The 27,021-nt window shown below is 42.8% G+C and overlaps 1 protein-coding gene across 1 annotated transcript; it reads left to right on the forward strand.

Annotated features, from left to right (window-relative positions):
- The first annotated feature begins 20,460 nt into the window (after positions 1 to 20,460).
- LOC112616417 (ferritin heavy chain-like) lies at positions 20,461 to 21,132 on the forward strand. Its single transcript, XM_025373376.1, has one exon. The coding sequence runs from the start codon at positions 20,461 to 20,463 to the stop codon at positions 21,130 to 21,132; it is 672 nt and encodes a 223-aa protein (XP_025229161.1).
- The last annotated feature ends 5,889 nt before the right edge of the window (positions 21,133 to 27,021 follow it).

The following is a 27,021-nucleotide window of genomic DNA, read 5'->3' on the forward strand; positions in this document are numbered from 1 at the left end:
GGGGCGAGCCGGACGCCGACACCCGCGCTGCCTTCCTGCTCGGGGGCGCGGGCGTGTACGCCGTGGCCACGCTCGTGTACCACGCCCTGGGCCGGTCCGACTACGTGCAGCCGCTGGGCAAGTTCCGGGCTCTGTGTGCCGTCTGCGCGCCGGTCTCCTTCCTGGAGTGCGGCTCGGACGAGCTGTTCGTGGGCCGCGCAGGCTACCTGTGTGCCGCGCTAGTGCTCAAGCAGAAACTCGCCCAGGAGGTAAGAGGTAGCTCCGGCCGCGGGAGGGCGCTCGCCGCTTGCCCGGACTCCTTGGCTCCGGCAGCACTGCCCCAGGTTGCTCTCCATCTCTTTGTTACTCTTCGTGTGGTACTAGCATTTCGTCAGTCTCTTGAGGTCTGTCTCCTGCTTTTGTCCGTCTTCTTTCCTGTCTTTTTCGGTCTCTCATTTGTTGAGATTCGGCGTCTGTGCGCTTTGTCCGTGTTTTTACGCTGAACGTGGCATCACTCCAGATGCCTGTTAGCTTTCTGGGGGATGACAGTGTGGCCCTTTCAAGTAAGATGAAAACCTCAGAAATGGAGGGGATTTCCTTTCCTTTGACTCTGCTGTCAAAAGCTGAGGCATCTTCGAATGTTAGAGTCCTAGAAAGTAATGGAACTTTTCGGGGCCGATGTGGAGGTAAGTTGCTTCTGGAGCCCTGGGTCTGTAACCAAGAATAACTACTCAGCTGTGGGTCTGATGTGTTTACAGTCTTGCTTACTATTCAGTTCAACCCATGGCTCTTATTAAATGCATATCTGATAGGTGTGTCCCCTTTAAAAATACATAAAGGTAGACGGAAATGTACCCGGAAATGTACCCCATTGTGGTTGCATGTGCATTATTTCACTTAAATATATTTGCTTAGGATGGGCAAGACCACAGCTTTCTTGACAGACAGCTTTTCTTGATGAATAACTTTACAGTGGCTCCTAAAAGTGAATTGGTTTTCACATACGTATTTTTTCCTGGACTCACTTTGAAATCAGCATGTGGTTATTAGAAGAGAATATGCCAGTTCCTGTGGAGTAGGAAAAAGAACAAAACTCTGAAGGATCATAGTGACTAGAACTGAGAGAGAGGCACTTTCATTCATAATCCACTGGAGCCAGGTATTGGTTCTAGGGAGGAAGTGACACATTTAACTTGGCTTTATTTAGGTGAGAAAGGCGTTTGAAGAAAAGTTAAAGGTATATATAGTGTTTTAAAAGAGTAACTTAGATAACCTCTACAGAGGCAGACCGGTTTTTTGTTTTGTTTTGTTTTGTGTTTTTTTTGTTTTAATAGCAGGTGAGGTTGATTCAAGTGAGAAAAAAGATGACTAAAGAAAGTGCACTGTGTTAGCTGGGCAGCAAAGATCTATGTTACAAAGTTGTCTTGAAATAGTTTACTCTGCTTCTGAGTCACTGTTGCTGCCAGCAGTTATTCAAATGCCCTTCCAGTTGTAGAAAACCTTTTAGCAGGCCACAGAGATATTTACATATCATTTGCATGCATTTGCATCTGCTCTCCTCACCTTGTAGTCTGGCAGCAGGCGATTTTCAAAAATTTTTTTCCAATTGTTTTCCTTAATCTTGCCTCTTCCCCTTTCCATGCCTTGAGGCCTTTTCTCCAGAATGGAGTGGGAAGAGTGTGTGACCACCAGGTCACACAGGTGGAAGCAGACCAGAAGGACTCTGCCCAAAAACTGGTGGTTTGGGCCATTCTGCAACACTGAGCCACAAAGACTTTTATTAAGACCTCTCTTCTGCCCTCCTGCCAAACCAGATCTTCTTTTTTGTGCTAATCGAGTTGAGGTGCTTTGGACCCTGCTCCCAGGAGATGGAACAAGCTTCAAGGATAAGGAAAGAAAAAAAAAAAAAAGCCCAGCTCTTAACCTGAGCAAACCAGTTAGTTCCAGTGCCAGCTGCAGCTGTGGCAATTCAAGACTTTCTGGCTTGAAAGGTGTAGGGCAGGGGCTAAGCACGCCAGACTGGAAGCCCTTTGAGGGGAAAGTACAAGTTTTACACACCATCCCCAACCCTCAAGTCCTAGCCAGCACAGGACTTTGCCCTCAGTAGGTGATCCATAAACCTTGATTAAATTGAATTGCGAATTTGTGTCATTTCTCTATAAATAATCTGTCAGTATGACCTGGGTTTCTTCCCCTCCGATGTCATTTATATTCACATTCCTCTGGCAGTTCCCTCAGTTAACACTCTAATTTAGATCCTCCCCACATTACTTGGCACATCTTTGCCACCTAATAAAGAGTTGAATGAATGAATCACCATATATTGGGACTGGTGCAATATACTTTGAGCTAGAATCTCCCACTCGAGCCGTTCCATCTACCCCTAAGAAACAAATATTTCAAAAGACACTTTTCATCATGTTATTTCCCCGCTCAGCATACTGCAGTGGCTCCCTATTACTTTTTCTCCAGTGGCTTGTCATCTCACAGTTAAAGTTACGATTCTTAAAAATAGCTGAGAAGGCCCCACATGATCTAGCCTCCTACACACCTACTCTACTCCTTGCTCATTCTTCTTCAACCACACTGGCCGTCTTACTGTTTTAGTTACTTTCCTGTCTCAGGCTGTTTGTTCTTACGGTTCTTTCTACTTGGAACACTCCCTCTAAGTATTTATAGCTAGATCTCTGACCTTGTATAGGTGTGTGTGTGTGTATATATATATACACACACACATATAAATATATTTTTTTTTGAGACAGGGTCTCAGTCTGTCACCCAGGCTGCAGTGCAGTGGTGCAACCATGGCTCACTGTAGCCTCGACCTCCTGGGCTCAGGTGATCCTCCTACCTCAGCCTCCCAAGTAGGTGACACCACAGGCATGCGTCACCACACCCGGCTAATTTTTTGTATTTTTTGTAGAGACAGAGTTTTACTATATTGCCTATGCTGTTCTGGAACTCCTGGGCTCAAGTGATCTGCCCGCCTCAGTCTCTTAAAGTGCTGGGATGACAGTCATGAGCCACTGTGCCTGGCCTTGTATAGGTCTTTACTTCCTCACTGAGGCCTTTCCTGACTACCCTATTTAAAATTGCAACCCCACCCTCAACTTATCCCCCTTTCATGATTCGTTTTACTTAAATTGTTTATGCCTTTGCCAATTAGAATGTAAGCTCCATAAGGGTAGACATTTTTGGTTTCATTGATGTTCATTGCCAAGACTGCCTGGCACATTTTCAGATACCCAGCTTTGTGTGTGTTTGCAAATATCACCCAATTTTAGTGGTGCCCCATTTATATCGATATTTTCCTTTATGGTGGTAGTTCTGGTGTCATGTTTAAAGAAATCCTTTCCTACTGCCAAAGTTTCAGTAAATATTTGTTAAATGAATGAATGAGTGAATGAATTATAGTTTCTTTCCATTATTTTTCTTGGCTTAAGCTCAACCAATAAAGCAGTGCTTATTAAACTTTAATGTGCTTAGGAATCACCTGCAGATCTTGTAGAGCTGCAAGTTCCTGGGTGATGCTGATATTGCGGGTCCATAGAGCATGCTTTGAATAGCAAGGCAATACTGTGCTGCATAGGTTTTGGCATTATAACTGCCACCTCTATTAAGGCATACTGTAAGACACCATTCTATGAAGCTTGATAGGTTTATTTAAAACGTCTGTAGTTTAGAATGCTGATTACTATATCCTACCTTTCACTCTAAAGACCCACAAGAGGAATTGCTCTCAGATTATAGAGACAGTAATAGTTGTGTGACTCCTGGCAATTGATTGAATTGTAAAAATCTTCAAAATATGTCATGTAACTGATTCTGTTTGTCACTTTGTGTTGGCTACTAGGGAGTGTATGGCTAGAATTGTGGTCCATATAAGCTAGCATACAGTACCTTAGCAGATCTATTTTTATGTGTAGACATTTCCCCTGGGTTTATCTAATTTGTTTCTTCCTTAGTTTACCCTTTTGTAGGTTCTTTTCTTTTTATTTGATTTTCGTTGTTTGTACTTACGTTTATAAGGTTCAGATATAAGGAAAAGATGTATGTGTATGTGGCAAGAGACAGAGAATCCCTCTCTCCAGGCATGTATTTTCACTTAACTTGGCCTTCCTGGAATAGCTCAAGGATTTCTTAGGCAGATATCCTTGAGCAATGGGGCACTGAAGTCTCAAGAAATCATGCCAGAAAAACTTATATTGGGTCCATTCGGCTTTCCACTCATCGGTGGAAATGGAGCGGACAATGGCAGAGGGATTAGGGGGAGACCTAGGATCTCAGTTAAAATAATAACTCCGCCACTGAGTGATCTTGGAAAAAAATATATATTTATTTTGTTTTATTTTATGTTATGTTATTTTTTATTTTATTTTATTTTATTTTGAGACAGAGTCCCGCCCTTCCCCCCAGGCTGGAGTGCAGTGGTGCGATCTTGGCTCACTGCAAGCTCCGCCTCCCGGGTTCACGCCGTTCTCCTGCCTCAGCCTCCAGTGTAGCTGGGAATATAGGCGCCTGCCACCGCGCCCGGCTAAGTTTTTGTAGTTTTAGTAGAGACGGGGTTTCACCGTGTTAGCCAGGATGGTCTTGATCTCCTGATCTCGTGATCCACCCGCCTCGGCCTCCCAAAGTAAAAAAAATATTTTAACATCTTTCAGCCTCAATTTCCTCACATGTAAATTGATTAATAAGAGCTTTTTCGTTGACTTGTTCCGGTTTTCATTCATTCATTCAGTAAATGTCAGGTTTCTACATGGTGTGAGGCAACTTACTAGATGCTTGGGTTCAGTAGTGAACAAAAAATATAAGTCTGTTGGTGAAGAAAAAAATAACATCAGTCGTTTTAGTTAAGTGCTCTTAAGGATGTAATCAGGAACTAACTGAGGACAGGTGGGAAAGGGGAGGGCTGCTCTGTGGTAGGAAAGCTTCTCTGTGGAGGCAACGTCCTGGCTTATCACTAGAGCATGGGAACCAAGTGGTTGCGCTAAGAACAGGCATTCCAGGCAGAGGGCAAGAGCCCCTAAGGTAGGAAATGACTTGGACATTTCAAAGAAATAGAAGGAGGCTAGCATGGCTGGAGGAGAGAGAGAGCAGGGCATAGAGGAGTTTGAAACCATGGAAGGAGACATGAGCAGGGTAAAACCAGATCCTGGAGACCCAAGTTAGTCAAAGTTAGGAGTCTGCATTTGTTTCGTGTTTAAAGGAGGAAATATCTTGATCTAACTTACCTTTTAGAAAGATCGCCCTGGTTTTTTGCATTAAGAGTGGATTGACAATATTAAGAATGATAACAAGGGGGACTGGTTATGGGGGGGTTTAAACCCCTTTTGTGCCAAGGACTCCTTGTCAGTCTGGTGAAACCTATAGGACCTCTTCTTACGATAATATTTTTAAATGCATAAAAGAAAACACACAGAATTACAAAGGAAGTCAAGTATATTGCAACCCCGTTACCAAAACATTTTTAAAATGTGTGAGCAGTAGCGTATGTGCTCCTTTATTAACACATTAAATAAGATTTTACGGCAGGTCTAATGATGATGATACTTTTGAAACAGTGATGAGAGTCAATGATATTTTGAGATACCTTCCACAGCTGCAGCGTGGCATGCATATATCTGTGATTTCTATAGGTGACAAAGTCACAGGTACAACTAGTGGTTTGTGGTTTACATTTGTAAGGAAATGCTAAGTTGTTTAAGTAAGGCGGGAAACATGTAGATGTGATTTTATTTCCCCAGCCAAAGGAGACTGGTTTGGAAGTTGCTGTGATGACCAGTCCTAGATAAAGTACCTAGCACAGTGCTTGGCACGTAGTAGCTGCTAAATGGAATCAATGGTAGCCTTTTTCACTACTACTAACAGAAAACCTAAGGTAATTCTGAATATCAGATAGAAAATGATACTCAATATGACGTACCTATCTTCCTGCTGTGATTTGAAAACAACAACAACAGCAAGTTACTGCAAAGTTGTTAATTGGGTCTTTGGCTCATTTCTAAGGCAGGTGGTTGGCAGCTGTATAAGGGGCAATGCTTTTAGCTGTAAATAACAAAATGTCCAATAAAAAGTCATCTAAATAATGAGACCATTTATTACCTCACTTAGCAAGCAGTGGAAAACTAGGCCACTCCAGGATTGTTTCGGCAACTCAGGAGAGTTATCCAAATCCAAGCTCTTTCCAGCTGTTTTCTCTGCTGTTCTCAGTGTTTGAGCTGTTTCACCTTTCAATGTTGTAACATGGCTGCTGTCATTGCAAACATTGTGTTCCCCTAAGTGAAGTAGTGATCGTACACTAATCATGCTCTCCTAACTGAAGTAGTGAGGTAAAGTCTGAGGCTTTTTCCCCCTGCATCTTTGTCTAACGTCATGTAGAACACTCTATCCTAGAAGATTTCCCTTCTGACTCATTGCCCAGCACTTGGTCATTAGTCAGTTCTAGTTTCAGGGAGGCTGGGAAGGCTAGTGTTTTTATTTTTAACCTCAATCATTGGACATAGGTTCTGATACGAAAAAAGGAAGAAGGAAATGGCTACTGGGTCGTTACCAAAGCATCTGCCCTTTTGCATCCCTTGGCAAGGTCTGTCTTGTGACCTCCTTTATCCGTTCGCTTTTCCTCCCTTTGGTGTTTCTCTTCCCTTTTCCAAGTCACCTCCATGCATCATGACACCTGTAAGATATCTTGTTTTTGCTGTCAGCTAGCTGCCAATTAAATAAAAGCTAAGATATTAACTATTAATTAAGATTTAAACTAGTAAAGTTTAGTAAAGTTTGGGGAGCATTTTTCCTAGTTTTTCTTAAAAATTATTTCTCTTGGCCGGGTGCGGTGGCTCAAGCCTGTAATCCCAGCACTTTGGGAGGCCGAGACGGGTGGATCACGAGGTCAGGAGATCGAGACCATCCTGGCTAACACAGTGAAACCCCTGTCTCTACTAAAAAATACAAAAAACTAGCTGGGCGAGGTGGCGGGCGCCTATAATCCCAGCTACACGGGAGGCTGAGGCAGGAGAATGGCGTGAACCTGGGAGGTGGAGTTTGCAGTGAGCTGAGATCCGGCCACTGCACTTCAGCCCGGGCGACAGAGCAAGACTCTGTCTCAAAAAAAAAAAAAAAAAAAAAAAAAATTATTTCTCTCATCAAAGATCTAAAACAAAATGAGTCTTTAAATTGTTTACTTAAAATTTGTTTTAAAAGTTAACTTTTTTCTTTTTTTAGAACAGTCTATTCCATAAAATACCTGTATTTTATCCACTTATACAAATTATCATATTATACATATACAGCTTGGTTTCTTGCTTATTGTACATTGGACATCTTTGCATATTGTACAGAGAGATGTAGCATTCTTTATATTCGTTCCATTTAATGTTATACTATAATTTAACCCTATTGATGGACATTTAGGTTGACTCGTTTCTTCTTTTTTGCTATCACAAATAAATAGTGCCATAAATAATATAAATGCATATACATATACAGTAGTCTCCCCGTATCTGCCAGGGATATGTTCCAAGACCTCCAGTGGATGCCTGAAACCGTGGATAGTAACAAATGCTACATATACTGCTTTTTCGATTTGATAACCGAGACGCCTAGAGACTCCTACTAAGTGACCAAGGGGCAGGTGGTTTACAGAGTAGATACGCTGGAAAAAGGGATGACTCACGTCCCAGGTGGGAAGGAGCAGGATATCCAAAAACTTTATCACACTACTCAGAATGGCATGAAATTTAAAACTCAAGAATTGCTTATTTCTGGAATTTTCTGCATAGTATTTTTGGACCCTGGATGTCTGCTGGTAACTGAAACACACATATATATGTCTTTCTATATTTGTATTTTTGTCTGCTTTTGCAATTATCTATGTAGGATAAATTTTTAAAACACAATTGTTGGGTCAAAGTTGACATATACTTTTTATTTGATAGAGGATTATCAAATTGCTCTCCAAAAATGTTCCATCAATTTCTATTCCCTCCACCCGCATTTGGGAGTGCCTGTGTTCTCACTGGGTTTCATCTGAGTTTTTAATATATGCCAAGCTGATGAGCAGGCAGTTAGGATGGAGGTTTCCAGGGTAGAAACTGAGTCTCCTTATTGTTCCTTTCAACTTTTACCAAACAAAATCCATGTGTAGGATTTCATGCATTCTTTGGATTTGAGCAGTCCCCATTTGTTAGGCAGGTGTGTGTTGCATACTGCCTAAGTAAACCCTGAAACCCTGAAGTTTGGCTTGAAATGACGGCAGGGTTGGGCAAGCTGGATTTTTGTAGGCTGGGTCCAATTCCTAATTGGCTGGTTACAGATTCACCTGGAAGCGGGCACTTCTATGGGCTACAGCTTAGACCCGTTGTTATCCATGACCCAGAACCCAGTGAGTGCTAAAATGATGTCATATGAACTGACAATGATTGATCACTTATTTCCACACACTGTTGTAGGAATTTTTCATGTATTATGTCACTTTTCAAAATGTAGCTAAGTGTAACTTTGTTTGTTAAAATTTTATTATTTGTAATTGACAATCATTGTATATATTTATGGGACACAATGTGATGTTTTGATACATGTGCACATTGTGGAATGAGCAAATCAGTCTAATTAACATCTCCATCACCTGACATACTTATCATTTATTTGTGGTGAGAACATTTGAAATCCGCTTTTAGCAACTTTGAAGTATAGAATACATTATTGTTAACTATAGTCACCTTGCTGTAGATCATCGGAGCTTATTCTCCTGTGTAACTGAAACTTTGTACCCTTTTACCACCTTCTACCCTTTCCCTGCCCATCTTCCCCCAGCCACCTCCAGCTTCTGGCAATTACCATTCTACTCTCACCTTCTATGAGTTAGACGTTTTTAGATTCTACATATATGTCACTTAATACTACCAACTACCTTATAACATAGGCACCATTATTATCGCCATCATATCCAGTAGGGAAACTGAGGCACAGAGAGGTTGAGAAACTTGTTCCAGATCACACAGCAAGTCAGTGGCAGAGATGGGGTTCCATCTTCCCCAGGCTGGTTGCCAAATCTGTGATTTCAATTGGTGATCCTCATATTTTAATGTGCATGCAAACCCCGGGGATCTTGTTAAAAATCAGCTTTTAGCTCAGTGAGTCTGGAGTATGGCTCATGATTCTGCATCTCTACTGAGCTTCGGGTGATGCCGCTCTTGCTGGTTTATGGAGCAGACTTGAGCACAACACTCTGAATTACAATTTTTTCCCCAGTTTTACGGGGTTGCCTGTCAACAAATGTAACCGAGTCCACAAACTTCATGATTTTCATCATTTTTTCTTGTACTAAGGATGACTTCTTCCATAGGTGCAAAAATAGCAGCTCTCCGGTTTGTATGTTATACTGAAGGAGTCACTTCCTGGTGTATCTCCTTGCATGTTTAAGGAATCTGCTGACATCTATTGAATGAATGAGCAAATGCATGGATTTCTTTTTCCTAATAGATGTAATTTTTCACCATATACAGCAAGTTTTTAGAATTCCTTTAAAGGCCCAAACCATATCCCAGCAGTTTTAAAGTATTTCATCATAATTCAAGAGACACTTTATTACATTATTCCCAAACAGAAAACATGAGCCTGATAATCATGATACAATGCCTGTTTAATCATTCCATTGATTTTTACCTGTATCACATAAAGCAGCTTCTCTTCCAAGTCTAAATTAATTTAAATTAAAAATGATCAGATATTTTCTTTTTGATTTTCTAATCACAATGATTTAACAGACCTACTCAATCCAAAAAGCTTTAGATACACTTTATTTATATCTTTCATCTGTTAATATACATTCCACTAAAACCCAAACTTATTTGTATTATATTTAAAGAGAACATAGTTCATGATTTTTGTTAGAGTAAATGGAAAACTAAATACCGTAAAAATTCTTTTAAATGAACTTAATTATTTATTTTGCCAATAACTAAACTCCCAGTGCTCTATAAGGAGATTGTTTTAATGGAATTTTATTGAATGTATTGGCCTTTGAATGTGAAAATGACAGATTATATTAATTTCTTACTAACTTCTCTAATTACACTTTTGCTGGTTAATTTAGTAAATGATGTTTGTCGTGTGATTGGCTGCAACACAATATACAATGGATTTCCTCCAAGTGACGGGGCGGTCCTGTAGTATCCCCACATGGTGATGGTCTCTTGGTACACTGGTCCAACAGTTCATGATATGTCCAAGTCTTTCTCTTCATGATTCAACTTACAAGTTCATCTCTGACACCAGTCAAATACAATGATTTGATTGTTTGGTTTGTCTCATAAAAAAACAAGTTGTTCTCATTATACACACACATGCACACAGATATATATATGCATGTGTATATAAGATACACACACATGCACACATCACTAAACTCTTCCTAATTATTTTCTTTATGGTTTTAGTTACTAGGGAAACCTGCCAAGATAACAGGCCCATTATTCTTGGGGCGCTAGCCATTTAAACAAAATGAATTTTCAAGAAGTATTTGATCTTTCTTTCTGCAAGCTGAATGAAGGAGTGTTTTGTGTAAGATCAGCTTTTCCTTTCTGAATAGCCTTAACCATTCAGCAAACCAGAGAAATGAACGACTTTGGCCCGTTAATGTGTGAGTATGGCTATCTGGGTCATAAAGAAGCTGTTTTTCAGATGAGAGACAAAGTCTTACAGACTTCGTTGGTAAAAACATCTAAATGAGAGGTGGCAAAACAAATATTGGTCATGGCATTATGTGCTATTAGCTGTTCCTGTGCCCATCTGCTGGCCCCATTACTTTGTGCGGAATGGATTCCCTGTGCTCAGTGGTGTGTTGAAATCTGGTGTCTATGGCAACAAAAGCATCACCAATCTCAAAGCAAGCACTGTCGGGACCAGCTGAATCTCTGCTTACACAATGAGTTTAGGAAGGAGACACATTTCTAACAGACTTTACAGCTATCCAAAGCCGAAGAGATCCAGTGTCCAACCAGAAAGGACGTATTGTCCTCATGCATATATCATTAACATAATCTTGCTTTTTAAAATGTTGTGTTTTTTTTCTTGTGAAGCAAAGAGAATTGCACATTTATTACAAATTGCAATTGTTGAAATAGGCTGGACTCTCAATGAAGACAATAAAGCATGATGGTTAAGAACAGTCTTTTCAGATTCAGGTAGCCTTGCGATTGTTGGACTCCACTGCAATATTTGGTTGACTTTAAGCAAGTTACTTAGCATCTCTGAGGCTTAATTTCTTCACCAACAAAATGCAATTCAAGCAGCACCTACCTCATAGGTGTCCTATGAAGGGTCACTGAGAATGTGTGGTAATGTGCTTGGCAGAGGATGCTCTCAGGCATAGACTAAGAATTCCCTGTGTCAGCCATGATTTTGAGTATTGGTGGGCTTCAGCATAGGGTGATGAGACAGTGTAACTGCATTTACACTGGGATGGAGTACTCCTCCAAATGTCAGTATCTGTGATTCTTTTTTCTTGGATCTATCTGATAACCATAAATCCTCTTTCAACCTACTACTTGGTGGAGACAGTGGCTGCCAGTGTTCTGGATATTGATTCTGAGTATTGTTGGGCTTTAGCATAGGGTGCTAAAGCACTCTACGTTGACTAAATAGCATATGTATTCTTTTGGATGTTGAGCCAGTCTGTCTAATATTCCCTGTGGTGGCATTCAGAGCTGCTGTGTCCCGGATGGCAACAGCAAAGCTTTGAGATTTTCACACAGAGGTCATAAAGGGCTGGGGGGAAGCCCTCTGCTCTGCCATGCAGGAGATTAAGCTGAGCTGCTCAGGCACATTATATGTCAAAGGAAATTGAGTGGGTGGGCATCACCCCTAAACAAGGACTTGTGTGAATTACTCTGCACTTCCTCCAGGGAAAGGGCTCTTTTCTCTTTTAAAAACTGTAGGATCTTTGCAGTGTTATAAGAATTGGCTTTCCTGTCTCTCTGATATGTGCTCCTTGGAGTAAATCACCTGATTGGCTTGAAGATACTGTAAATTGCTATGCAGGTGATGTTGGAATATTTGCTTCTTACTGTTCCCCACTCCAACCTCCTATTCTGAGTGGTGGATTCAATGAGCTATTTTTTGCTCTCAAGTTCTCTTCTTTGTTTCTAGAGATAATTTGCTTCCATGGCACTAATTCAGAATTTCAGAGGAATTTCAATAGTAGTGACACTGTCAAAGTGACAAACTCAAATAAGTTTTCCTCGGCAAATGTTCCAGGTCGTGTACATTTATTAGCTTGTTTCAGAAAAGGGTTAATACCATTAAGGATTCTTTCAAGTGTTTCTTCAGCTTCTGGGCTCAGAAAGTATTTTTTTCTTGCATTAATGCCCTCCTCTATTAGTATTTGAAAGCTACGTGGCATAGACTCACTGTCAGTTTTACAAACTTAAATCTGCACCTCACTCTTTCATTCCTAGCTCCTATTTATATTCATTTATCACATAATGCTCTTGATATTAACAACTATGCTACTTTAATAATAAAGCTATAATTATGACTTTCCCCTATCCCTAATCAGGGGTGGGGGTGTCATGTATATTGATTAGCTCTGCTTATGATCTTTGATACCACACCAACTGGGGTTCTAAGTCTTGGCTTTAATCTCCGTGTGGGTCTGTTATTATTATTATTATTATTTTCTGACACAAGTGTTTCTTAACCTGCAATGCATTAGAATCCCTCGAGGGCTTGTTAAAACACACATGGCTGGGCTCCACTCCCCAAGTTTCTGGAGATGGACCTGAGAATTTTCACTTTTTTTTGAGACGGAGTCTCGCTCTGTTGCCCAGGCTGGAGTGCAGTGGCCGGATCTCAGCTCACTGCAAGCTCTGCCTCCCGGGTTTACGCCATTCTCCTGCCTCAGCCTCCCGAGTAGCTGGGACTACAGGGAGAATTTTCACTTTTAACAAGTTCCCAGTGATGCTGCAGCCGCTGCTGGTCTGGGGAAAACATTTTGAGAATGAATTTCTTAGACTATACCCTTAACCTTGGCCAAACATCTCTGAAATGTGGGAACTAGGTGAGGGCATATGGCAGCAGTACCATAAACTTATCACCACCAGAAAATAAATCAAAGGATAAGACTTACTATGTGACAGGCACTATGATAAGCGTATTTTCTTCATTTTACAGGTGAGAAAATTGTGACTTCGAGAAGCTTAGTAACTTGCCTAATATCACACAACTAGTAAAGTAGTAGAACCCACATTTGTCTGACTATATAACTTCTTAATTTCTATAGATTTAAGTCAGGTAAACCGTCCGCATGTTTTGTTTTGTTTTTTTTTTTTCCTAAAGCACACACTTCTAAGAGAATCTTGGGCTTGTACCCCAAGACATTTGGAAGAATAGCCTGAACTCAACTCTATCAAATGCAAAATGTTTCTAAAGTTTCTATTTAAAATGACAATACAGGAAGGTGCTCTACATTTTCCACAAACTTCCAGAAGCCTGGAAGTCTCAGCCTCCTGAACAGTAGAAAGGTTCAGGAATTGCAGGTTCCAGGTGTCTCTGGTGGTAGTGGGGGTGTGGGTCATTTATGAAAACAGAATTAGTTGCAAGTTTGATAAACAGTGGTTAGACTCCAAGATACTTTCCCAAATCTGAGCAACCAGATGATGGTCTTAGGCCAGGTTTCCCAAAAGTTGACCTTGAGATGTGGATTCATATGGAATTGTTTATTAAGGAAGTGTTCCAAGGAGAGAGCAGTATGAAAATGGGGAAAGTAGGAAGCAGTGAATGGAAGGAAACGAAGCAAGAGTGTGATCTTAGGCTAAATTCCAGTCTCTGTCTCATCTTGTAGGGAAGCTCTGGAGTGTATATTACACTCTAGAATGGAGGTACACTCTTGTACCAGTAATGAGCTCCAGCTGGCGGTGGGGGGTATGTAAATTTTCAGGTACTACCGACTCTCTTGGCATGCTGCTGAAGTTGCCCTTGTAGCCCAAAAGTAGGGCTCTGAAGAAGCCTGCAGGTGAGAGTTGTTAGAAGCAAAGTATATGGACATAGGGGGATGGCTTCAAAGAACTGATAAAGAAGTATCTGAGAAAGTTTGGTAGGGAAACCTGCAGTTCCTCCACCTGGGCCCTCCACACCTTAGTAGAAGCCTTGAGATTCACTTTTTTGACAGATTGAATTAGAGAAACTCAGCTTTGAGGCCCAAGGCACAGTCAAGGGCAGAGATATGGTACTTCACTGAAAGCAGAATGACATGAAAGTTTACATGCTGAATTGTGGGCACCTCCCTCCTGCACACACATTTAGTTAACCTCTTCCTCAAATCCACATTCAGAACATTGGCAGCCACTGCCTCCAACAAGCAGTTGGTTGAAGGACGACATATGGTTGTCAGATACATTCATGAAGAAAGAACCACAGATACAGACATTTGGAGGATTACTCCATCCCAGTGTGAATGCAGGTACACTGTCTCATCGCACTATGCTAAAGCCAGCCAACTGGCTAGCCCTTTCCTGTACCCAGAGTTGCCAGTGAGCTTCTTAGGATGAAACTGTTAAATAGGGACTGTCATTCAAAAGACATTTGAGGAACGTGTCTGATTTAAAAGGCAGCGATGGTAACAAAATATACAAATAGGAAAGCCAATCTTGGAGGAAACAGATGATACTGCATAAGAAAATTTCCTAATTGTCCAAATCTATAATTAATATTGTCAGAGAGGAAAGTAATCACATGTCTGAAATGAAAGCAGGATATTGTTGAAAGGAATATTGAGAGAACAGAAAAGAACTCTTAGAAATTAAAAAATATGATAGCAGAAATAAAAATAATTAAATGCAAAAATGAGAATAGTAAGTTGAATAAATGTGTCTGAAAGTTCAACCAAAAGACAATGAGATTGATAATAAGAGAAAAGATTAGAGAAGTCCAACCTCTGTCTAATAGTTGGTCCCAATTAAAAGAGAACAAAGGGAAAGGAAAATTATGAAAAAAAGCAAGAATATTTTTTATAAGTGAAATACATGAGTTGCCAGATTTAAGAGACCCACCANTTAAAGTTCCAAAATCTCCTTTGACACCACGTCTCACATTCAGAGCACGCTGATGCAAGGAGTGGGCTTCCACGCCCTTGGACAGCTCCACCACTGTGGCTCTGCAGGGCACAGCTCCGCAGTCACTTTCACAGGCTGATGTTGAGTTCCTACAGCTTTTCCAGGTGCACTGTACAAACTGATGATGGATCTACCCTTCCGAGGTCTGGAAGATGATGGCCCTCTTCTCACAGCTCTGCTAGGCAGTGCCCCAGTGGGGACTCTGTGTGCGGGCTCCAAACCCACATTTCCCCTCTGTATTGCCTCACTAGAGTTCCGAATAAGGGTTCACCCCTGCAGCAGACTTCTGCCTAGACATCCAGTCATTTCCATACATCCTCTGAAGTTTAGGCAGAGGCTCCCAAAGCTCAACTCTTGTCTTCTGTGCTCCCGCAGGCCCAACACCATGTGGAAGCCGCCAAGGCTTGGGGCTTGCACCATCTGAAGCAACTGCCTGAGCTGTACCTGGGCCCCTTTTAACTGAAGCTGGAGCTGGATCAGCTGGAATGAAGGACACCATGCCCTGAGGCTGCACAGAGCAGCATGGCCCTAGGCCCAGCTCATGAAACCAGTGTTCCTTCTTAGGCCTCTGGGCCTATGATGGGCGGGGCTGTTGTGAAGATCTCTGACATGCACTGGAGACATTTTCCCCATTGTCTTGGCTATCAACACGTGGCTCCTTGTTGTGTTTGCAAATTTGTGCAGCCAGCTTGAATTTCTCCTCAGAAAATGGGTTTTTCTATTCTACCTCAGTCTGGACTTCATTATCCATATTCCTATCAGCATTTTGATCAAGACCATTCAACAAGTTTCTAGGCAGTTCCAAACTTTCCAACATTTTCTTGTCTTCTTCTGAGCCCACCAAACTGTTCCAACCTCTGCCTGTTACCCAGTTCCAAAGTTGCTTCCACATTTTCAGGATATCTTTATAGCAGTACCCCATTCTGCCAGTACATGTAATCTATATTAGTCCATTCTCACACTGCTATAAAGATACTACCTGAGAATGAGTAATTTATAAACAAAAGAGGTTTAATTGACTCACCGTTCTGCATGGCTGGGGAAGCCTCAGGAAACACAATCGTAGCGGAAGCCAAAGGGGAAACAAGGCATGTCTTACATGCAGCAGGAGAGAGAGAAAGTGCAAGGGAAATTGTCACTTTTAAAACCATCAGATCTTGTGAGAACTCCCTCACTATCACGAGAACAGAATGGGGGAAACTGCTCCCATGGTCCAATCACTCCCACCATGTCCCTCCCTCAACAGGTGAGGATTACAATTTGAGATTAGATTTGGGTGGGGACATACAGTCAAACCGTATCATTCCTCTTCCACACTCTTCATTGGATAAAATAGGTGATTTGACAAGCAGTAAAGAGGCACGAGGGCCACCGCTAGACTAGAATGCTCCATGAAAGAGTCACTGTCTCCTACCACGAGTGACAGAGTCATCCTTTTGAAATCCTTCTAAAATAAAACATGCAATGAAAGCATTTGAGTTTTGAAGCACACGGACTCAATAATAAAATAACTATCAGGAGAGCATTTAGGATCAGTGATGATTCCCATTGCTCTGTGTGCTAGTTTCTGGAAGAAATGAAGCTGATTCTCTTGTTGAACATTAAATGCAGAATATGGACCCTGAAAATTGTCTTTCATATCACCCCCACCCTGCACCAACAGACTAAAAAATGCAGTGGAGAGACTTATGGATCGCGTTTGAGAATTGCTGGTCTACATAAGCCAAAGAGGTGTCTGTAACCAGTAAACAATTATTTGGGATTTCTGTGCAGCAAATTGTTAAGAGATGGAGGAAGGAAGAACATCTTCATGAGAAGTCACATAATTACAGTCAAGTTAGAAATAATCAGACACAGATAGCACCAGTTATTCAGAAAATTGACCAAGGAACAAGAGTTGGAGAAGGAGTAGGGTGCTAAATAAAATGTATTTTAATCCTACCAGGAAAGGCAATCCAAGCATCAGCTGTACTCTTGTAGTTAAATGCTGATTATCCCCATTGTACAAGGATGGGGGACCAACACTTTATAAAGAAATGCCACCTAAAATGCAGACACACAGTATTTAAATTAATCACAATCTTAAAGTAGGGGTCAGCACATCAGGGAGAGATAAAAAGTCTAAACTCCTCATCCCATCCATGAAGAGAGGCTTGGCAGTCTCCTGAGGAAAAGCTTCGTTCTGTCTCATACTGTAGCCTCACATTTTTAAAAACAATTTACTTAAACTCATTTCCCAGTAGAAGTTGAACAAGGAGTATTTGTTCTCTGAAGTTGCGTAGGAGAAACTTGACCTTGCCAGAGGAAAGGGCTGTCCCAGGAACACTTGGTGAGAGAGGGTGGTAGTTTGTGCTGCTGTGAATCACAGCAGGTACTTACTAGTTCCCTGTATATATCTTTGTTGTCACTAAAAGCAGAGAGAGGCCATGAGAAACTATATGACCCAGCAACCTAATTATATAGCATTTCATTGAAAACTTGACCGTGGTCCCACAGTTCTAGTTAAGCATCAGCCCTGACATTGAATTCTGTTTCTGTATCATCTTGGGTAAGTGCTTTATATTTAGGATCGCAGATTCCTCATGGGTGCAATAACAAAAACAATTCCTACCTCACAAAATTGTGAGGATTCCCAAGAATGTAGGAAATCATGTAGTCTGGTACGGACTCATTAAATCATCTACTTCTCTGGTGACAGAGCTGAGACTGGCTTCCTTGCCCCCTTTTTAAACCAGTGCTCACTGTGGCCATGCTCTTGAACCCTGGGCCTCACACACAGCATTGAGGCAGCATGCTGCCCAAAGGCATTTCACATTTGTAGTTGGGAGCTGACGCCACTTCCACTCCCACAGATACCTCCAACAATTTGTTCCTTTGCTTTCCCAGCCCATTTTTGTTGCTTCTTCCTCACTATACTCCTTTCCAAAGGAGAAGAATGTGCTAAGCGCCGGCATGGTGTGCAGTGTGGGAGACACAGAGAGACGTGGGAACCTCCTAACTCTGCAGACCTCATGGCTCAGTAGGGAAGACTGAATGGTACTATCTGTGGTACCACCTGCTTAGTCTCCCACTACCAGTCCTGGAACTAGCATTCCCATTTTCTGGGGAACTGCTCCACCCAAACACAGATTTCAGGTATGTGGTTCCAGGAGTGCTTTATATCATTACATGTCCCACCTTCCTCACCACAGCTGACTGGCTCTGGGATCAGATAGTTGTGATCTCTGCCCCTGTGCTTTGTGTTCCTGGCTTAAGGTTAGGTACCCAAGGACCAGCCTGATTTTATTCCAGACATTGAGATAGAAGGAAAACCTTTTTCCTTGACCCTCAAGAGTCCATGAGGGATTTTTCTTTTTTATTTTCCTTTTGGAGACCAAGTCTCTCACTCCTGTCACCCAGACGGGAATGCAGTGGTGGGATCACGGCTCACTGCAGACTCGACTTCCTGGGCTCAGGCAATTCTCCCACCTCAGTTTCCTGAGTATCTGGGACTATAGGTGTGTGTCACATGCCTAATTTTTTTTTTTTTTTTTTTTTTTTTTTTTTTTTGGTAGAGAGTGGGTTTTGCTATGTTGCCCAGGATGAACTTGAACTCCTGGGTTCCAGCAATCTGCCTGCCTTAGCCTCCCAAAGTGCTGAGATTACAGAGGTAAGCTGCCACGCCTGGTCAATGAGGGACTTTAAATTTCATTCTCCAGAACGAAAAAAGGGAGAAGGATTGAGATATGTGTGTGTGTGTGTGTGTGTGTGTGTGTGTGTGTGTGTGTGTGTATTTGGTGCAGTAAGCAAAAGGAAGAAAGTGTGATGACCCAGAGCTATCTCAACCTCTCGTTTTCTTCATCTGCCTTCCCACTGAGAGGGTGTGTTCTGGAATGCACTCCAGTGCCATAAGCCTACAAGACCCTGTGGGTACAGCCTGTGGTTATCCAGTACCTTCTTTGACTAGCTAATTTGATTTGTGAGGAAAGGCTAGCTCCTGTAACAAATGTTCCAAATCTCTAGGTTTTAAAATAGATTTTAATTTTTCCGTTTTCATCAAGGTCCTGTGCAGGTTGGTGGTGACAGTGATGAGGGGACATTCTCCATATGTTATTCAAAGTTCCAGGCTCCTTCTCCAAATTGGGTATGTCATATTGTAGGGTCTGTTCCTCCTCTTCACACAAGACATGGATTGCACAGGGTGTGTCCTATAAACTAGGCCTTATTTAGCCATACGTCAGTTATTTTCATATTTCAATAGCCAGAAATCAGTACATAACCCCATGAAATCACAAGAGTAGCTTGAAAAATATGGTTACTTGTGGACCAAGATGAAAACAAATAAGCTTTGATGAAGTCATTCTGCCACAGTGAGTTTCTCTAATTGGAAGATTTGAAAAGTACTAGCAAGTTCATTTTGCTACAGACCTAAGCTTGTTCTTCAGTGAGCTGAAGAACTAATTGGTTTTAAATTCAGCAGGGAAGACATGGGGATTAGTTATTGAGTACCTAAAACCGTGAACATAGAGGACTTTTCGAAGTAAATTTTAAAAACGGAGTCTTTGGTGTTTAAGCTTTGGTCCTCAAAACATATCTGAAATCACATTCGCTATAATGTGGAGCCATCTCTCCTGCAGAGAGAATTGAGCTTCAGGGTGCAGCAGACTTGGATGAACATTTAAAGGGAAGCTGACATCTACCTAGAAGACAGATCCACTAAAGTCTTCCAATGCCAGAGAAATGCCATGCTTTGGACATTTGGAATAGTTCCTACTCTGCCCGGGAGCTCTATACCTTTATCTCCAAAGGAGATGACCACTCCCTAATTGACACACACTCCACCCTCCTGTTCATGGGAGAATTCTATTGGTCATCCAGACTCACCACTGTGCATTAGATCCATGCTCATCACCGAGGCTGACCTAGTCCTTGATTCCAATCATGAATGGACAAACGTTTTCCAGCTCTTTAAGAAAAGTGAGGAAGATGCAAAAAGAGAACTAATTCTGGAGGAAGGAAAAAAGGATATAATACAGGAAACAGAAGAAAACGTTACCAGAACATACTCTCAGAGTTTAAGAAAGACAAGAGGTTTATAAAATGAGAACAAGCTGTCATAGAGGGGAATAATCAGGGGACAGGCGAAAGTCCTTGGACACTACAAAAGTTTCTGCAGACTTGACGTCGCGCAGAGGACTGAGAGTGCCTAGTTCCCCAGCCTGCCCTCGGAACTCATTGCGCTCACCCTAGTCACCAGCACCACCCGCCGGACCGGGCGCGCCCCTCCCCTCATAACGGTCCCCACAGCCCACTTCCGGTCCCTTCGCAGACCCTGCGACAACAACCACCCCGCCCGGAGGACCCCGCCCTCCGCTGGTCGCCGCACTCGCCCACCATGGTGGTGCTCCGAGGCCTCCGCCGTGGCCGCCACAGCCGATGCCGATGCCGCTGCCCGCTCCGGGACCGTCGCGACCACACCGCTTTACCCCGTCTGCTCCCCGCGCCCGCGCTGCCTGCCCTGGGCCCGCTGTCGCAGGTGCGCCAGAACTACCACCCCAGCTGCGAGGTCGCCGTCAACATCAACGTCAATCTGGAGCTCTACGCCTCCTATGTGTACCTATCCATGGCCTTCTACTTCGACCGGGACGACGTGGCCCTGGAGAGCTTCAGCCGCTATTTCCTGCGCCAGTGGCACGAGAAGAGGGAGCACGCCCAGGAGCTGATGAGGCTGCAGAACCTGCGCGGTGGCCGCATCTGCCTTAGCGACATCAGGAAGCCAGAGCGCCAAGGTTGGGAGGGCGGGCTCAAGGCCATGGAGTGTGCCTTCGACCTGGAGAAGAAAGTCAACAAGAGTCTCCTGGAGCTGCACCAGCTGGCCAAGCAGAACGGCGACCCCCAGCTCCGCGACTTCCTGGAGAACCACTTCCTGAACCAGCAGGCCAAGACCATCAAAGAGCTGGGTGGCTACCTGAGCAACCTGCGCAAGATGGGGGCCCCCCCGGAAGCAGGCCTGGCAGAGTACCTCTTTGACAAGCTCACCCTGGGCCGCAGCGAGAAAGACACTTGAGCCCAGAGGGGCCCCGCAGCCACGGGGTGCCTTCCCCGGGTACGGCCACCAGGCGGGGCATCCATGTTGCCCTTTCAGAACGTTCTCTTCAGTTTTCTCCTCTCAGTTTTCCCGCTGTTGGCAATAAAGTTATGTATTCTCAAAGCAATAAAGGTGTCCAGCTGACGCGTGTCTGCAACACTCTCACCTTTTAGGAATCAGGGCACATCCCCATGCAGGTTTAAAGTAGGTATCCAGCAGTCTCTCCACTCAGCTCTGCCCCATCTGCATGCAGCTCAGGATCTGCGGGGGTGGAGGGAAAAGGCATTCTATGGGTCCCTGGAAAACACATTAGTCTTCCCCTTATAAACTCTGAGGGCATGTGGGATAGGGTGAAGTGAGTTGGGGTGGGATGGGGTGAGATGGGTGGGGTGGGTGGGGTCGGGTGGGGTGTGCAGTCTTGGGCCATGGTATCTGTGGGTGCGTATGCATGGTAAGGTGTAAAGCATGGTGTGAAATTCATCCTAGTGGTTGCCTCTGGAGAAGAAGGGTAGGAAATGTGATTGGGCAGGGATTAAAACAATATAGTCTTTAACTTGACATGAAAAGTTTTCTTTTTAAAGTATGCGTCGCTGGGTGGGTGGCTCAGGCATGTAATTCCAGCACTTGGGAGGCTGAGGGGGGCGAATCACCTGAGGTCAGGAGTTTGAGACCAGCCTGACCAACATGGAGAAACCCCGTCTCTACCAAAAATACAAAATTAGCCGGGCATGGTGGTGCATGCCTGTAATCCCAGCTACTGGGGAGACTGAGGCAGGAGAATTGTGTGAACCTGGGACATGGAGGTTGTGGTGAGCCGAGATCCCGCCATTGCACTCTAGCCTGGGCAACAAGAGCAAAACTACATCTCAAAAAACAAACAAACAAACAAAAAACAAAATATGCAAGTGTTAAGGATTCTTGCTTCTGGGCTTCAAGATGGGGGCTCGGGTGGACAGTATCGCAGAGTACCTCTTTGGCAAGCTCACCCTGAGTGATACAGATAATGGGACTGAGCCTTAGGCTGCCTTCCCCACAGATAGGGGGTGATTTCCTGTATATTGCCCTTACGAATTCTCCATTCATGGTTTTTCCTTCAATTGTACCATTTTTTCCATTAAAGCTAGTTGAAAAATAAACAACTCAAAAGGACTGAAAAACATAAGGTCAAAGCTGAAGGTCAAATTTGTGATATTGAATATAAAGTAGAATAAATGCCCCCAAAATGTCAAGGCAGTGACTGTCTGCTTTGAAGAATGTAGAGGGGTGGCAGAGAGTTGAAGGTGCAGAGCAGGTAGAGCCAGTGTATCTGATCCAGGTAGGAGACTAGTGCAGCTTGAGCTGTGATGGTGGCTGAGGAAATGAAGAGAGGTCGACAAGTTCCATATGGGTTTTTGACAGGGAGAGACAAACTTTACTCATGGACAGGAGGTGAGGAATGGGAGAGGGGGAACATAATGTAGGTTCTGAAGTTTGGACCTGAACACTTGGATTGATGATGGTGTTATTATCTCCCTGGGGACGGTTGCAGGGGTCCCTGGGGTGGAGGAGCGGGGAATGCATGCCATGTAAAATCAGATTTTTATTAGACATCCTAGTGGAAATGTGAATCATGGAGCTGCAAAAATGTCATGATTGGAAGTAGGCATATGGGGGACTTTTTATAGATGGTAATGAAGTCATGTGATTGGATGAGCTCACCAGAAAGAGAGCATAAGGGAGAGTATGACGAATCCAGTCCAAAGTGCAGAGCAGCTAACATTTAGAGGATGGTTGAGGTGTTTGAACACCCAGAGAGTTGCTGGTCCCACCTTGACCGTTGTCTGCCTCATGTTTATTATCTTATTCCCAATGTCTGCCCCAAGCTTACCTCAAAATCATCCTGTTCCTGAGAAGCTCAGTGTGGCCTCTGAATTCTCCTTTCAAGATGGAGAGAAAAGTTCGCCTTTTACATTTTCTTCATGTCTCTGGATAGAAAGATATTATTTCCTAGTATAAAGAAGATTCTATATGGAAATGATACACCTGTTTCTCTATGTTTTTTTTTTCTCGTTCCCCTTTAAAACTCTTCTCTCTCAGTCCACTCTCTATTTGACCAAAGGATACCTCCACTCATGTAAACCCTAACGTTGCCCATGTCTGTTGAAAAATACTTAAAACATCTATTTTCTGTGCCACAAAGAAAGTTACAAAGAAACAAGAAACAAAAAAGTCTTCTTTCTTCTGTGGGTTACAAAGGTAAAAGGCAAAAATTTACAGACTCTGTGCTTTAGTCAAAGACACATGTGTAGCTTGCATCATTTTAAAGCTAGCAGATTGTTTTGAGCATTGTATTAGTCCGTTTTTCACGCTGCTGATAAAGACATACCAAAGATTGGGCAGTTTACAAAAGAAAGAGGTTTATTGAACTTACAGTTCCACGTGGCTGGGGAAGCCTCACAATCATGGTGGAAGGTGAAAGTCATGTTTCACATGGCGGCAGACAAGAGAAGAGAATGGGAGCCAATGGGTTTCCCCTTATCAAACCATCAGATCTCATGAGACTTATTCACTACCAGCAGGACAGTATGGGAGAAAGTGCCCCCATGATTCAATTATCTCCCAATGGGTCCCTCCCACAAAACATGGGAATTATGAGAGTACAATTCAAGATGAGATTTGGGTGGGGATGCAGTCAAACCATATAAGCATTTATTAAGATATGAACAAGTTTAGCTGTGCAATAATTGTCTTCCACATTTCCATACGAGTGTACTTTAACACTTTTCTTAAAAATTAGGATTCTGGCCCTTTGAGTTCAGTTTACAGAAAATGCTATTGCCTTTTTATGCATTTTTGTCAAACTTGGTCTTCTCGTTGCATCTCTTTCGCTGCCCACTGTAAGGACTTCTGAATTCTCTGACTTTGTCCCAGCTATAACCTGTTGAAACAGTCCCTTGACTGTTCTCCTGTGGATATGAGAAAGAACAGAGCAAACATTAATTTTTGAGTGTTTCAAACTTTTAGTTGACTGAGGGGACTTCTTAATTTTCTGTTTTGGAGAGAAAATTTGGTGTAGTGTTTTCTTAACCTCAGATTGCCTGAGTTCAAATCCCATCTTAGCCACTCATTTTGGGTAAACTTGGGTAAGTTGTTTAACTTTTCAGTGCCTCAGTTTCTCCACATAGGGATAATAAAACCATCAATCCCATTGGGCTGTTGAGATTAAATGAGTTAATATATGTAAATCACTTAGAGCAATGCCTGGCACAGTGTATGTTCACTATGTGGTACCCATGATTTGTCACCATTATCATCTTCTACTCTTTTAATTTTTACTTACGTTCAAGAGAACAAGTGCAGGTTTTTATACAGGTAAACTGCTGTCATGGAGGGTTGTTGTATAGATTATTTCATCACCCAGGTACTAAGCCGTGTACCCAATTAGTTTTTTTTTTGTTGCTCTCCCTCTTCCCACCCTCCACCCTCAGGTAGGTCCCAGTGTCTGTTATTCCCTTCTTTGAGTCCACGTGTTCTCATCATTTAGCTCCCCCTTGTAAGTGAGAACATGTGGTATTTGATTTTCTGTCCCTACATTAGTTTGATAAAGATAATGGGCTGGAAGCTATCATCTTTTACCCTTATGTTTCTTCGTGGTCTTTTTTTTTTTTTTTTTGAGACGGAGTCTCGCTCTGTCGCCCAGGCTGGAGTGCAGTGGCCGGATCTCAGCTCACTTCAAGCTCCGCCTCCCGGGTTTACGCCATTCTCCTGCCTCAGCCTCCCAAGTAGCTGAGACTTCAGGTGCCCGCCACCTCGCCCGGCTAGTTTTTTGTATTTTTTAGTAGAGACGGGGTTTCACCGTGTTCGCCAGGATGGTCTCGATCTCCTGACCTTGTGATCCGCCCGTCTCCTCCTCCCAAAGTGCTGGGATTACAGGCTTGAGCCACCGCGCCCGGCCCTTCGTGGTCTTTATGCTTTGGGAAAATACTTCACTTCTACACTTTGCGACTGGGGGTCTCTCTTGCATGTCTAGTAACCAAGTGGCCCTGCGTACTGAGAAGGAAAAACCCTTAGAAGCTGGTTTGGTTGTCAGGTGTCTCCAGGACTCAGGAGGGTACATGGCGGTTTTCGCTCCCTGCCCCCACCCCACACATACCTCAGGCCCAAGACAGGAGGAAGGTTGTGCTGTGATAAATTTCCGAGCTATTCCCCGCCCCCACCCATTCTATTTCAACCAGCTTTGCCTTGAATTCACTCCTAGAATGCTGTGCTTGTTCTTCCCAAACCCAGGTTGCCTGAGTCTCCTGTTTCCATCCTGAACCTTCTCCCACTCTTCAGAGGTGGACAACAGCAACAGGATGAAGTGCTCACCCTGATCCCCACCTTCGTCTGGATGTTTGGAGCTGGAAAGGAGAGGAATGGCTGAGAGGGAGAATGAGAAAAAGGGAACACATTAGGGCCACTGATAACGTAACTAAAATAGACATATCATCATGAGCTTTGGCATAGAGGCTCTCAAGCTTTGCTGCACATTCAAATCACCAGCAGAGGTTTTGAAAATCTCAATGTCCAGGCGGCATCCCAGACCAAATACATAGGCCTCTGGGGCAGGGCATGGGCATGCCAGGCATTGAAAACCAGCACTAGCATCTGGCTGCTCAAAGTGTGGTCTGTGACCAGCAGTATCAATCTAAACTGAGAACTTGCTAGCAATGAAAAATTTCAAGCCACACCCCAGGGCTATGGAATGAGCATCTACATTTTAAGAAGACTCTGGGTGATCAGTTTACACACTGGAATTTGAGAAGCACTCTTTAGCACCCTGGTTGGCAAATATGGCTGCACCTTGAAATCACTTAGATAACCTGAAAATAATACTAATGCCTGGACTTAATCAATGTGCTCAATCTATACCCTCATGTAAGTACTAGACCAAATACAATAAAAACTTACTGTAACTTCAACAGTTATTGACTCAACAATCAGTGATCTCTGTCTCACACACACTAGATTTTATCTATTCTGTTGTTTATCACAAACTGGTTTGTTGCATAGCATGGGCTCGCAAACTACAGTCAGCAATCCTAATCTGGCCCCCACTTTTTGTGTGAATACAGTTTTATAAGAACACAGCTACCCCATTCAATTACCTATTGTTTGTGGCTACTTTTTCACTCCAGCAGGAGAGTTTGTAGTTGAGACAGAGGTCCTTTGCAGTAGCTGCAAAGCCTAAAACATTTACTATCTCATTCTTTATAGAAAGTCTTTGCCAATCCATGTTTGTGGTAACTTGCCGCAACCATGAATTCACCTAAAGCTACCAAATATTATAAACTTTTCACCTTTCTTTATGCATCTATTTGTCTTTTTACTTTTCCTTTTATTTTTTTCTCAGTCTCCATTAATATTCTAGAATGATTTGGATATTTGTAATATTTTAGACACATCGCGAACACTCACACTTACTAGAATTTCAATTGTTACCTTTCAGACTAGTATCTTTGTATATTTCAGCAATTCAACCTCTCGCCTTTGTGCCTTCAGTTTAGCTTGTCTCTCACTGTGCCTTTTTTTAATTGAGGGCCATCAGTCATCCTGCTTCTGGAAGCATCAGAGTGGAACAATGCCTGACTAGCCTTTTTGACGGATTCTTCATAATCACATATTCATCACAGAGGCTGTTTAAAGTGTGCTCGTTTTTAAGTTATCACAGTCTATTTCCATCATTTTTCTGTCTGTGAGGCATTTAAATTTTATTAATACGCAAAGCTACTTCCTGGCATGAGGAGAAATAGACTTCTTCCATTTTATATCTATTTCAAATTTTGTGTTTTATAATGTTGGTTTTGGTTTATAATTTATTGTAATGATATATTAACTGTACCACATGCA

Source organism: Theropithecus gelada, chromosome X, assembly GCF_003255815.1.
Source record: "Theropithecus gelada isolate Dixy chromosome X, Tgel_1.0, whole genome shotgun sequence".
Classification (NCBI taxonomy): Eukaryota; Metazoa; Chordata; class Mammalia; order Primates; family Cercopithecidae; genus Theropithecus; species Theropithecus gelada.